This window comes from Beta vulgaris, chromosome 7 (genome assembly GCF_026745355.1).
Source record: "Beta vulgaris subsp. vulgaris cultivar EL10 chromosome 7, EL10.2, whole genome shotgun sequence".
Lineage (NCBI taxonomy): Eukaryota > Viridiplantae > Streptophyta > Magnoliopsida > Caryophyllales > Amaranthaceae > Beta > Beta vulgaris.
In genome coordinates this window covers 44,528,730-44,541,607 of record NC_079208.1, presented here as the reverse complement: position 1 = coordinate 44,541,607, position 12,878 = coordinate 44,528,730, and the positions used below count along the sequence as shown (strand labels likewise).

The 12,878-nt window shown below is 35.3% G+C and overlaps 1 protein-coding gene across 1 annotated transcript; it reads left to right on the top strand.

The window, feature by feature from the left end:
• The first annotated feature begins 2,432 nt into the window (after positions 1 to 2,432).
• On the top strand, positions 2,433 to 4,320 carry LOC104908786 (anthocyanidin-3-O-glucoside rhamnosyltransferase). The gene has a single exon (XM_010697936.3). It carries the CDS (start codon positions 2,642 to 2,644, stop codon positions 4,058 to 4,060), a length of 1,419 nt encoding a protein of 472 aa, XP_010696238.3. The 5' UTR covers positions 2,433 to 2,641; the 3' UTR covers positions 4,061 to 4,320.
• The last annotated feature ends 8,558 nt before the right edge of the window (positions 4,321 to 12,878 follow it).

The window sequence follows — 12,878 nt, the reverse complement described above, 5'->3', positions numbered from 1 at the left end:
AAGTATTGCAATTTTTACCAACAAGAAATTCATCTTAGCTAAAAATATAATCATTTAATTTTACTCTTGTAGAACTATTCTTTCCAAAAAAAAATTACATTGTATTAAGGAGAATAATTATTTCATCATTTTTACGTTTTTATTTGAGAATTGTTCCCACTTGAACATTTTTTCTATAGTACTATGCATACATTGGTTAGATCTTCCGGATAGATCCTTTTCTTTTACTTGAGTAGGTCCTTGTCGAATTACTCACTACCATTCAGTTCAACTACCCTCTTGGCATCTTTCACTTTAAGGCTTCAACTTCCCTTATCTCTCTTGAATACAGAATTCTTATTAAACAAACTTATTTCAAAAAAAAAGTTATATATCATATATTTTTAAGAAAATCAAAGATCAATTATACTCTTTATGCCCTCTCACGACAATAATGAGATTAAGAATATTAATGATAAAATTTCTAGCTAGGCTACTAAACTGAATTTCTAGACTGTATTACAAACAATAACTTGGAGTGTCCCACGAGTCAAAAACTAGTTGCACTCATATTTGCAAATGCCAAGAGTAGATATTCCATCCGTCTTATAATAATTATAACATTTTGACTTTCACACTTGTCAGCTATTAACTATTTCGATCGTATTTTCATTACCTATTTGCGAAAATAATTTACAATTAACATCTTATATGATAAAGTTTGTATTATATATTAGTCACAAATTTCTAGTCACAGTAAATACATGAATAATGCAAAAGTCAACATTGCACAACTATTTAAAAAAGGTGTACTTGAATCTTTCAAGATCAATGTCTCATTAGAGCATACACATCAGTTAGACTCTTAGGGGTTCATAAAGAGAGAGTGGGAAAAAGTAATAATAAAATATAGGAGAGAGAGAGTACAAAGAGGAGAGAGAAGAAGATGAACTGGGCATTGGGATGAACTGTCCATCCCAAAAAATTACCCGCCAAAGCTATGTAATGTTGGACATGTGGCAAGAGTAGATTAGATTAGTTAATTTAGTTTTAGTTTGATTTTTTGGGGTATGGTAAATAGTAGGAGAGAGAGTTTAATGATCCTATAAATCAGTCTAATGATTGGGAGTGGAAAAAATAAGGGTTTTTGGATAAGTTGGGCATAAATGAGGTGGAGGAAAGAGAAAATAATAAAATAATTGATGATCCTTAAGATTGGTCTTACCATTGGTGTTGCTCTTAAGAGCATATATAATGGGCTGGATTTTAGTTGGTCTAACAAAAAGTATAGCTAGTTTTACTCGGTTTTACTATTGGGGTAATTGGTCCTTGGAGTTGGTTGGTCTAATGGAATGTTAGACCAACAAACCAACTAGACCTTGGATGGCGTGCATAGCAACGAATAGTGTGATATTATGGTGTGACTAATATTGTTTTATTGTTGCTGTTTTTTTTATTTTGTACAAGATTGTTTTTTGTTTTGAAGGTAAATTAAAAAATCAGCTTTTAATTATTTTTTATTTATAAATTGAGCCTGAATTTGACATATTCTATCACATTTTTTTCCCAGCCTACTTTTCTTTCTAATTACTTTCCAACCACTAATTAGAATATGAATACAAATTATCTACTCTATATAAGTATAAAGACATTTTGGATAGGAAAGAGAGTATATAATGGAGTATAATAAGAGAGATAAATAGAAAAGCCAAGTAGGACTAGCTCAACTAGAGGTGGGCATGGGCCGGGCCGACACGATTTGGGCCTAGCCCGACCCGTTGTCTGCTACGTGGGCCGCAGGCTTGTCACGGTCAAGAAATTTTATTTCCGGCCTACACCGGCACGAGCCCGCGGGCCGAACGCTCCTTTTCTTTGTTTTTTACCCTAAAACTATTAAAAATACAAAAATACAACATAAAACATGGGCCGGCCCGCGGGAAGCATGAGCTCGGCCCGTGGACAAATTTTTAAAATTTCAAGCCTAGCCCGGCACGACCCGCCACTCATAGGCCCGGGCCCGAACCGGCCAGCCATTTACTCAAGCCCGCGGGCCGAGCCCGTGACCAGGCCTGGCCCGGCCCATGCCCACCTCTAAGCTCAACCATTGTGAGAAAAAAAAATGAGTTGGTGGGAAGTTAATGAGATGTTTAGAGCATGTAAAATCGGTGGCTGAGCTTTTGTTGGTCTGTATTTTTTCCATTTTTCTCCTTCTCTTTCTTCCAACAACCAAAAAGAGGTGGCTAATATCAATTGTAGATGCTCCAAGACCAATCAAGACCAACTAGTCCATTGTAGATGCTTTGAACATCCAACAACCGAAAAGAGGTGGCTAATATTGAAGAAGCTATGTGGCAGAATTGAAGACACAAACATAACCTACCAAGTACCAATACACTCTAAAATTTCAACTCTCAGCTTCAGACATAACTTCACCACAAGAACGTGAGCTGTCAATGTAAAGGCCTTACATATGTCTATTCATCACCAATCATAAGCCTTTTATATAAAGCTAGGTGTGCCCAGTTCCTAAAAATAGAGAATATAATATCAACATTTATGATTAAATATACAACGCCAAAAAGTTGTTCCTAACCATTAGAAGCTTGGAACTTGTTCACATATTCATCTTTCATCCCTGTAAAATCACACCCAGATTGGAGAGATGGCAGGTTCAAATAAAGAGTCAATCAAGCTTCACATTGCTATGTTTCCATGGTTTGCATATGGTCATATAAACCCATTTATCCAACTCTCTAAAAAGCTGTCCTCTCATGGCATCCAAATCTCTTTCTTCTCAATACCTGGAAACATCCCGCGTATTGAATCCGCCCTTAATCTTTCTGCTCCCAATCGAGTCATCCCTCTTAGTATCCCTCCAATTGTAGGACTCTCCCCTAACTTTGACAGCAGCTCAGACTTAACATCTCAAACTGCTGAGCTCCTCAAAGTTGCACTTGACCAAATGCAACCTCAACTTAAAACATTGTTATCTCAACTCAAACCACACATCATTCTCTTTGATTTTGCACACTTCTGGCTACCTGCATTAGCTTCTGAACTCGGCATCAAAACCATTAACTTCAGTATATTTCCAGCTTCGGCGAATTCGTATCTTACTATCCCTTCAAGAATGACAGATCCCAGTAAACCTCCCACTCTTGAGGACTTAAAAAAGCCTCCTCAAGGGTACCCTAAAACCTCAATTACCTCCATGAAAACTTTCCAAGCTCTAGATTTCCAGTACCTTTATCAGAGCTTCCATGGCGGACCACCTGCTTTCGAAAGAATAATGAGGTTTATAAAAACCTGTGATGCTACAATCTATAAGTCCAGCACTGAAGTAGAAGGTCCATACATAGATTACATAAAATCCCAGATTGAAAAACCTCTGTTTTTAGCTGGCCCTGTTGCTCCTCTACCACCTTCTGGTGAACTAGATGAAAAATGGGAAAGTTGGTTGGGAAAGTTCCCTGAAAAATCAGTCATTTTTTGCAATTTTGGAAGTGAGTCATATTTAGATGATGCTCAAATTGAGCAGCTTACACTTGGGTTAGAGCTCACTGGTATGCCCTTCTTTTTAGTTTTGAAATTCGAGAGCGAAAGTATTGATGTTGCAAAACAGAAGTTAGAAGCATCATTGCCAGAAAATTTTAGGGAGAGAGTAAAAGATAGAGGAGTTGTGCATACAGGATGGGTGCAACAACAACACATTTTAGCACACAAAAGTGTTGGGTGCTTTCTTACTCATTCAGGGATTTCCTCTATAGTAGAAGGTATTGTGAATGATTGTCTATTAGCATGTTTGCCTCTAAAGGCTGATCAGTTTATGAATGCTAAGGTCTTTTGTGGAGACCTCAAGTTAGGGGTGGAAGTAAGTAGAAGAGATGAAGATGGGTACTTTGGAAAAGAGGATATTTTGGAAGCAATAAAGATACTCATGTTGGATACTGAAAATGAGGCAGGAATTTTGATGAGAGAAAATCATAACAAATGGAGAAAGTTTTTCCTCAATCAAGAGATTGAAGCTAGATATGTTGCAAATTTAGTTGGGGAACTACAAGCTTTGGCTCGACAAGCTTAGTCCTTAGTGAATCTTTGTGAATTGTGATCTAGTCTGGGGTGTGATCTGGTATTGTTCTTACTGTAACTAGCGGACAGTCCGGGAATTTATTTTTCTCTCTCTTTCGATTTTTGCATTCATACTGTTGTTTTTTTCACAAAGATGAAAGAGCCTTAGCTTTTTCTTCTTTTGTACTAATAAGTAATGTGTGATTAGGAGTACGGACTCCTGTATGTCCATTTTCTTGCGAAAATACAATAAAATAAAACTAATTTGTTGAAGCGGGAGCGGAGAATAGTTTGCCGTGACGTGTATAACCACTGTTCTAATATAATTTCGCGTTATCTCGATGCAGTAGAAATCAAGCGATCATCCTTCAGGCTAGCATGGCTCCAAGTATGTGTGCATTCACACACCACGAATGGAGACTAAAATATATTCCCAGACCAAAATTACACAGCTTTTGCGGACAAGTTTAGGAGATAATATTTTCTGTTGTTTTGACTGAAATGAAGCAGCCCTTAAATAGGCTTAACTAATAATAAGAATAACGAAAAGACTGATTATAAGGAATGAAATCAATGACAAATCAATTTGGCTTCAGAAATCTTGCTAGCAACGGTTACAAAATACACTAATATGCCAAGTCGAGATAGTTGCAATTTGCTTCAAAATAAAAGAAGGAGATCTAAAACGAACCACAGATCACGCCCGCGCTCGCCACGAGCCCGACCTAGCAGGTGGGAGCGCGTGTGTGGTACATCCATCCTTCTAACACTCTATCAAACAATTATTAGGAGCTCATAACTAAACAAGGTGGAGCATAGCTATTTTTTCCATGTGGAATATGAGCTTTTTACTTTACTTTTTCCACTTTTTACTTTGAGGTTTTTCTTTGATAGGCATTCATCGGTTTTAATAATGTGCTACTTTGGAAGAAATCAAGAATAGTTGTATTAATATCACCTCAAATGTCTCCTCAAGCAGCCTTGAAAGAGTCACTAGTATAATTATCAGGACCTGGAGACTTGGTGTCTTCTATATCAAACAATGCCCTTTTGACATCTTCGCCAGTAAACTGTCTACATGACCCCTGTCTCTACTGCTCATTTAGAACCTCCCATTCCTTAATAACTCTATTGCTCACCTTTTTATTTAACATTTTCTCCTTGCCAAGAAGATCATCATAATATTGCAAGAAAGCCTTTTCAAGAGCTTTCTTCATCCTCAATCCATTCCCCATTCACTTGTCTTAATATGCTAATGTGATTATGACTCCTCTTTCTCAAATATACATGAAAATAACCAGCGTTTGAATCACCATCTCTAATCCAGTCATTCTTGACTTTTTGCTACAGAAAGCTAATTCTAGCTTTGTTAAGATTGTTGTATTTATTCCTAGCCTCCCGATCCTTAATATGCATATTCTTATTACCAAGATCACTATGGATGGTTTCCTGAATTGCCAACATCTCCTTCTGACCAAATCAGCCTGATGCTCAATATTTGAAAACTGTTCTCCATTCAGCATTTTTAAGTCCTTTTTCAGCCTTTTTAACTTGGACACTACCTTAAACATAGCACACCCGTGAACATACATATTTTCGAGCCTCTTTGAACAATCTCCAGGATCCCTGCAACTTGACTCCATATGTTCAAGAACCTAAAGGGATTAGCTTTCATGATAACATTTGTCTCCAATCTGACCACACAAGGACTATGGTCAGAAATACCTTCAGCAAAAATTGTCACACTAGAATGATTGCTTAAATGATTCCATTCATCATTAACAAACACACGATCTATAATATACTCTATTTGTACCCTCCTTCTTGTTTACGGCGTAAAGAAAGGTTCCTGAGTAGTATGCTCCTGAAGATTACAATTTCTAATGCATTGTCTGAACCCAACAACCTCTTCTAATATAACAGTAGAGCCAATTCTGTCTTGCAAATGCAACACATTATTAAAATCTCCAAAAACAAACCAATCCCCCCTAACATCCCTGATAATCCATACAAGAACCTGCCATAAATCCACCCTCTCTTCAACATGATTATACCCGTAAACAACAGTGAACCAAAAGACTTACCCTGACCCCTTGTTCATAACTTTGAAATACATTAATTGACTATGACATTTAAGAATGTCTACATCACATCTATTAGGAATCAAGATGAGCCAGATTCTTTTTCCCTTATGCCACTTATAATTAGTAGCAATACTCCAATCCCTACATATTCTAGGGAACACTTTATCAAAAGTGCCAAGTCTAATTCTAGTTTCGATCAAGCCAAACAAACCACATATATGACGATTTAGGAACCACCTAAAAGCACCATGTTTTTCGAGGCTATTAACCCCTCTCAAGTTCCAAAAGCCAACACTATCCATAAGGGATAACCACTTTCTCCCCCTTCTCTCTCTCATGTACTTCTGCATTAATATTCACAGGAGCACTAGCAACCTAAGTCCTCCTAGCAGTATCCTGACCACCCTTCTCGATACCAGCCACATAACTCCTCATAACATCATGTTCTTCATCCATACAATTGTATGTCACCCTGTTCACACTCTTTTTGACCATCTTCAATAGTAACCAAAATTTGAGTAGCTCCATCCTCCTCCTCTCTGCACCAGAGGCATGTCTTCTTGAACTGACTATCTACACAACTTGAGTACTCTTACGTACCCACTTCTTCCTAAGCTGGATTTTATTCTTAGCAACTGATAAGTGCATATTCTAACATTATTTAGTTGCATATTAGGGTGCATTTTCATGTAGTATTAGAGCATTTACATTGCATTTATGCATATTTAGGTCCTTTTTTATATGCTACAGTGCTTTCACGGGTTATTTGGTCTTTTGATGTAATCTCAGGTACTTTGGACTCGTTTTCAACGATATGATGATTAACACACTTGGATGACCTTCAAATCGATATATCATGTGCCCAAAACGGATTGGAATTGAAGAAGATACCACTAGTGAAAAAAACCTTATATGTCACTTAGTAACAGATGCAGTTTTTATAAAATCGCATTCGAAAATGGACATTAAAAATGGAAGGGAAAGCTGGGAATACAATCTAATGCAGTCCTTTGTAGACCGCATCAGATTTTAGAAACTGATGCAGTTTTTTTTTTTAATCTGATTCGGTTCACAAGACCGGATCAAAAATTTTTGTTATTTTTTTTAACAAAAAAAATTGTGTGGCCCAGTTTAGTACACTATGGCCCATTTTCTTTTGTGGCCAAAATTCTTTTGTTAACCCTAAGACCCCCACCCTCTTCTCTCCCACTGACCCACTCCCACCCTCTTTCCTCTCTCCTTTCTTTGTCCCAGCCTCACACCCACGAAACCCTAAGACCGACATTCTCTTCCCTCTCTCCTCTCTTCGTCCCAACGACTCTCCTCTAACCCTAACTCCCTCCTATCTACTCCTCCCTCACACCCTTCAGATCCCTAAGCCCAAATTCTCACTCACCTCTCTCTCTCATCTCTACTCTTCCCTCAGAATGAAGAGCGAAAAAGAAGATCGAGAATGAAGAACAAAATGATGAGCGAAAATTGATGATTGAAAATGAAAATCGAAAATGAAGAACAAAATGAAGAGCGAAACGAATAATGAAGAATCGAAGATATGTACACAAGAAATTGGCTCGTTTGAGTTTTTATGGGATTTAGTTTTGGGATCTGGTTTTAGGTGTTTTTTCGTTTATTTTGGGATTTAGTTTTTAGATCTGGTTTTGGGTTTAGGTTTTTATTTCGTTTTTTTGGGCTTCCATTTCCGTTTCATTTTTTTTGCTTCCATTTTCGTTTGATTTTTTGTTCGATCTCTTAATTTTCATTTTATCAAGGTAGTGTTTTTTAGTTCCTTCGTTTTCTAATTTTCGTTTTTTTCCGTATTTATTGCAATTTTCGTATACTTAGTGACTCGATGCTTATTTTTCGTATATGTTCCATTTCTTTTCGTTTCATTTTTATATATAAATTATTATTATTGTCGTTTATATTGGGATATAGTTCTTAATTTTCGTATAGTCTCAATTTTTAGGTTTGCAATTTTCGCATATGTTAGTCTCAATTTTTAGGTTTGTAATTTTCTGTATATATGTTAAATTCTTATTTTTGTGTATTTGTGTACTTCTCTTTATTTATATTAAAATGTTTCTATGAATTTATGTTTAGTTTAGTTTCTATATATAAATTCTTATTTATATGTATTTTGTATAATTTTTGTTTCTATATAATGTATTGTTGTTGTATATATATGTTTGGTATATTTTTAAACTAATACAATGGGCAATCAAAGTAGTAATAATGTTGCCATAACTCAGATAAGTTAAGAGTACTCACTAGGGCTGGCAATGATGCGAGTCGAGCTCGAGTTTGACTAAACTCGACTCGAACTCGAAAACTCATACTCAAACTCGACTCGACTCGAAAACTCGCGAGTTTCATAATTTTCAAGCTCGAACTCGAACTCGAAACCTAAACTCGAACTCGAACTCGAGCTCGAACTCGAGCTCGAACTCGAACTCGTTTCAAGCTCGAACTCGAACTCGTTTCAAGATTTTTGGTCATTTGATATAGTTCTATTTTTTATAGAAGAAACTCTTTACTTTGCTTTTTGGTCATTCTATACACTTTTTTTTTCATTTTTTTTAAAAAGAAAAGTATAAGTATTTTTATAGAAAAAAATAAAGTTAAAATTTCTTTAAAAAATTAAAAGTATATACATATTTAAAATTTTATCGAGTATCTCACGAGTTTCTCGAGTCGAGTATTGAGTTGCTCGACTCGAATCGTTAACGTGTCGAGTCGAGTTCGAGCTCGATTATAGCTCACTCGAGTCGAGCTTTGACCGAGCTTTGACCGAGCCGAGTTCCAGTAGCTCGTGAGCTGTCTCAACTCATTGCCAGCGCTAGTACTCACATACGTAGTGATACATTTGGCAAGTTGATCAATCTTATTAAAAGAGGTGCATTAATAAGACTTCTGCTGCATGCGCCAAAACTGAGAGGGGGTGTTAAATGTGCATACCTGCAGCTGTAGGTTTGCAACTTTTTTTTGACATCAATTTCTACATACTGATGCGGTTCTTAGGTAAAACCGCATCAATAAATCATTTACTGATGCGGTTTGGGACCGCACTAGTAAATATATTGGATTTGCTGCGAGCCTATCTGATGCGGACCAAAACCGAATCAGTTAGTCCGATTTTGACCGCATCGGATAGGCTTTTTTCCACTAGTGTACAAGGACTTTGTGTAATTGTGCAAAATATGACACCTCTCGACTATTTAACATATACATTTTGACATAAAAATGATAATGAGATGATTCTAATTGACTTGGAAACTAGACTTAAATAGATTTCCAACAATATATTACATGCATCAAACAAAGCTTTGTATTAAAAGTTACAGCTCTTCGAAGTTGAGTTAGGAAATCTAGTGATTACAAGACAACACATCCGTCCACTTTGATTTCTTCAAGGCAGTAGCTTGTTTTTGTATACTAGTTTTTATGGTTACAGGTCAACACGTCCGTGTCATTATTGACACGTCCGTGTTGGTCTGCTCCATGAAGCTTTCTGTTTTGTCGGTTTTATTATTTTAGGAAGTTATAAATACTCTTTTATTTGCTTGATGATGGGAGAGAGTTTTATTATTGTATATACATTTTAGCATTTCTAGAGAGAAGTTGAAGAGAAAAGCTTGTATATCTTCATTGTTCTTAAAGACGCTACATTTCTTCCATCAATTCAAGTATTTATTTTCTCCTTCGTTTTCTATTTTTAATTTTAATTATTCTTCTCTAACTTATTTTTTTTATATATCAATTATGCTTGAGTAGCTCTTTTATCTATTGTTAAGTTGAACCCGAGTATGAATAAATTCATGACTATTTGTTTAAATTACCAAATTATATTCTTTAATTGTTCTTGCTTAATTGACTGTGCATATTCCCAGTACTCGATTAAGGATAATTGGTATTATTATTATTCGGTTGTCTCGATCACATCGGGGGTTGGGTTTTGACAGATTCGGGTATTTCAATTAAGGACATGAAATTCTCAACAAGAGTAGGTAGTATGGATTGTTAGGAAGTTAGAGTGTCTCGTTTAATGTCTTTAATTTGCATGATTCCGCGAGAGTAGGCTTGAGTACATATTAAGGAAGCCATAGATACTCGGGAGAGGTTTGTGGTATTTTACAAGGTGTATTTTTCCTTGTGAGCATAAAAATTGGTTAGTTTGGCTTAGGAATGATTTTGTATTACTTCATGCAAGTGAGGATACCTAACTCTAGAGATTTTTATTTATTTATTGATTAGTATACTTGATTTTTCCATTATTAATATTAACCTCCTTTAGTCTTAACATTATTTAAGGGTTAATCATAGAACTTTATCTCGGTTGGATCGACCCTGACTTACTCTACTACATAATTAGGAGGTTAGTTAGGTAATTTTTTTAGGTGCGCGATATGCCTATCAAAATTTGGCACCGTTGCCGAGGATAAAAGTTGAATGAAGTTTGTTGGAGTGGATGAGGATGGGTATCATCTTGATTTATTGGTAATGTGTTGTTGAACTTCTAGTAGAAGTTTTTGTGTCGTTCGCATTTAATGGCCATAGATGTTAAAGTGTTATTTCCTCCACTAGTTGACATTCTCAATTATTGTTTCTACCCTTACCTTAGCCACGCTACAACACTTGGTAAGGCCTCATGATCTATATGCATGTTTTTGTCATTTTTAAGTGGAGTATGAAATGATAGTCAAGTTTAAAGGAAAAATACTTCATTGGACACGACTTGGTATATGTTTGAGTAAAAAAATCATTACCTATAAGCACATCAGAAAAAGTATGCTCGTCTAAAGTGAGGTTCATCGAGTTGAAAATTGAGCCTAGATTAGGGGAGGTTTGTGGTTTGACATGGTGAGTCAAGCTACGATGACATGAATTTATTTGAGGTGTGATTTGTGGTCTACTATCTTAGTCTAATCTCATGGTTATAATATCTTTCATATGCCCGAATTTCATGCCTTGCAAAATTGAATGGTTGAACGTATAAGTCATGTACAAAAGTTAATTTTGTTGTTCCTTTGTGAATTAGTTTGGTTAGCTTGAGGACAACAAATGTTTAGCTGGGGGAGGTTGATAGGTCCATATTCATCATTTAGTTGCATATTAGAATACATTTTCATGTAGCATTAAAGCATTTACAATGCAATTATGCATATTTAGGTCCCTTTTTATAAGCTACAGTGCTTCAAATTGTCATTGGTGTTTTGACGTAATATTAGGTACTTCAGACTCCTTTGTAACGACATGATGATTAAGGAACCTGTATGACCTTCAAAATGATATATCATGTGCCTATAATGGATTGGAATTGAAGAAGATACAAAGGACTTTGTGTACTTGTATGAAATATAATACCTCTTCATTATTTTACCCATAACATATGACAGAAAAATGATAATAAGTGATTCTTATTGGAATGGAAACTAGAACTAAAGAGCTTTCCAACAATATATTACATGCGCTAAACAAATCTCCGTATCAAAAGTTATAGTTGTTCGAATTTGAGGTGGGGAATATGACGATTACAGGACAACACGTCCGTGTCGTTTTTGACACGTCTGTGTCACTTTTGATTTCTTCAATGCAGTAGCTTATTTTTGTATACTAGTTTACGGTTATAGGTCAACACGTTTGTGTCATTATTGACACGTCCGTGCTGGTCTGCTACATGACGCTTATTGTTATGTCAGTTTTATTATGCTAGGAAGTTATAAATACTCTTTTATTTCTTTAATGAAGGGAGAGAGTGTTATTTTATACACTTTTAGGGTTTGTACAGAAAAGTTAGAGAGAAAAACTTGTAAATCTTCATTGTTTTTCAAGACTTTATCTTTCTCCCATTAATTCAAGTATTTACTTTCTCCTTCTTTTCCTTTGTTTTCTATTATGAATTTTAACTATTCTTCTCTAACTTATTTATTATCTTAATTATGCTTGAATAGTTCGTTTATCTCAATTATGCTTGAATTTTAACCCTGGTATGAATTAATTCTTGACTATTTCTTTAAATTGCCAAATAAATTATTTAATTATTCTTACTTAATTAATTGATTGTGAATATTCCAATACTAGATTAGGGATAATTAGTATTGTTATTATTCCATTGTCTTTATCACAACTGGAGTTGGTTTTTGACGAATTGAGGTATTTCAGTTAAAGACATGAAATTCTCCACGGGGTAGGTGGAATGGATTGGTAAGACGTTAGAGTGTCGCATTTAATATTTTTAATTTGCTTGATTACACGGGAGTACGCTTGATTGCCTGTCAAGGAAGCCACACATACTCGTGGGAGGTTTATGGTATTCTATATCGTGTACTTTTCCTTGTGAGCATTTAATTGATTAGTTTGAGGTAGGAATTATTTTCTATTACTTCATGTTAGTAGAGATAATTAACTCTAAAGACTTTTTATTTATTTATTGATTAAGTATAGTTGATTTTACTATTCTTAATATTAATCTTTGTTAGTCTTACGGAGGATTTACTGTTCTTAGTGAGTCAATAAATAAACTTATAAGAAAACATATTTAATTCTTGGTTGGAAGATGATTTATCCGATTACTTACAATTATATTTATACATATTTCTAACAATTAGTTTTGCATATGATCAACGAATGTATTACATAAGGCTGACTAAAAGATTGGCCTTCTGTCGATTGCCCATCAGGTAGAAGCCCTTGATTTCTAGTTCTACATAATCTAAAAGTTTAATAAAGTTTCACATAAATTTTATTGAA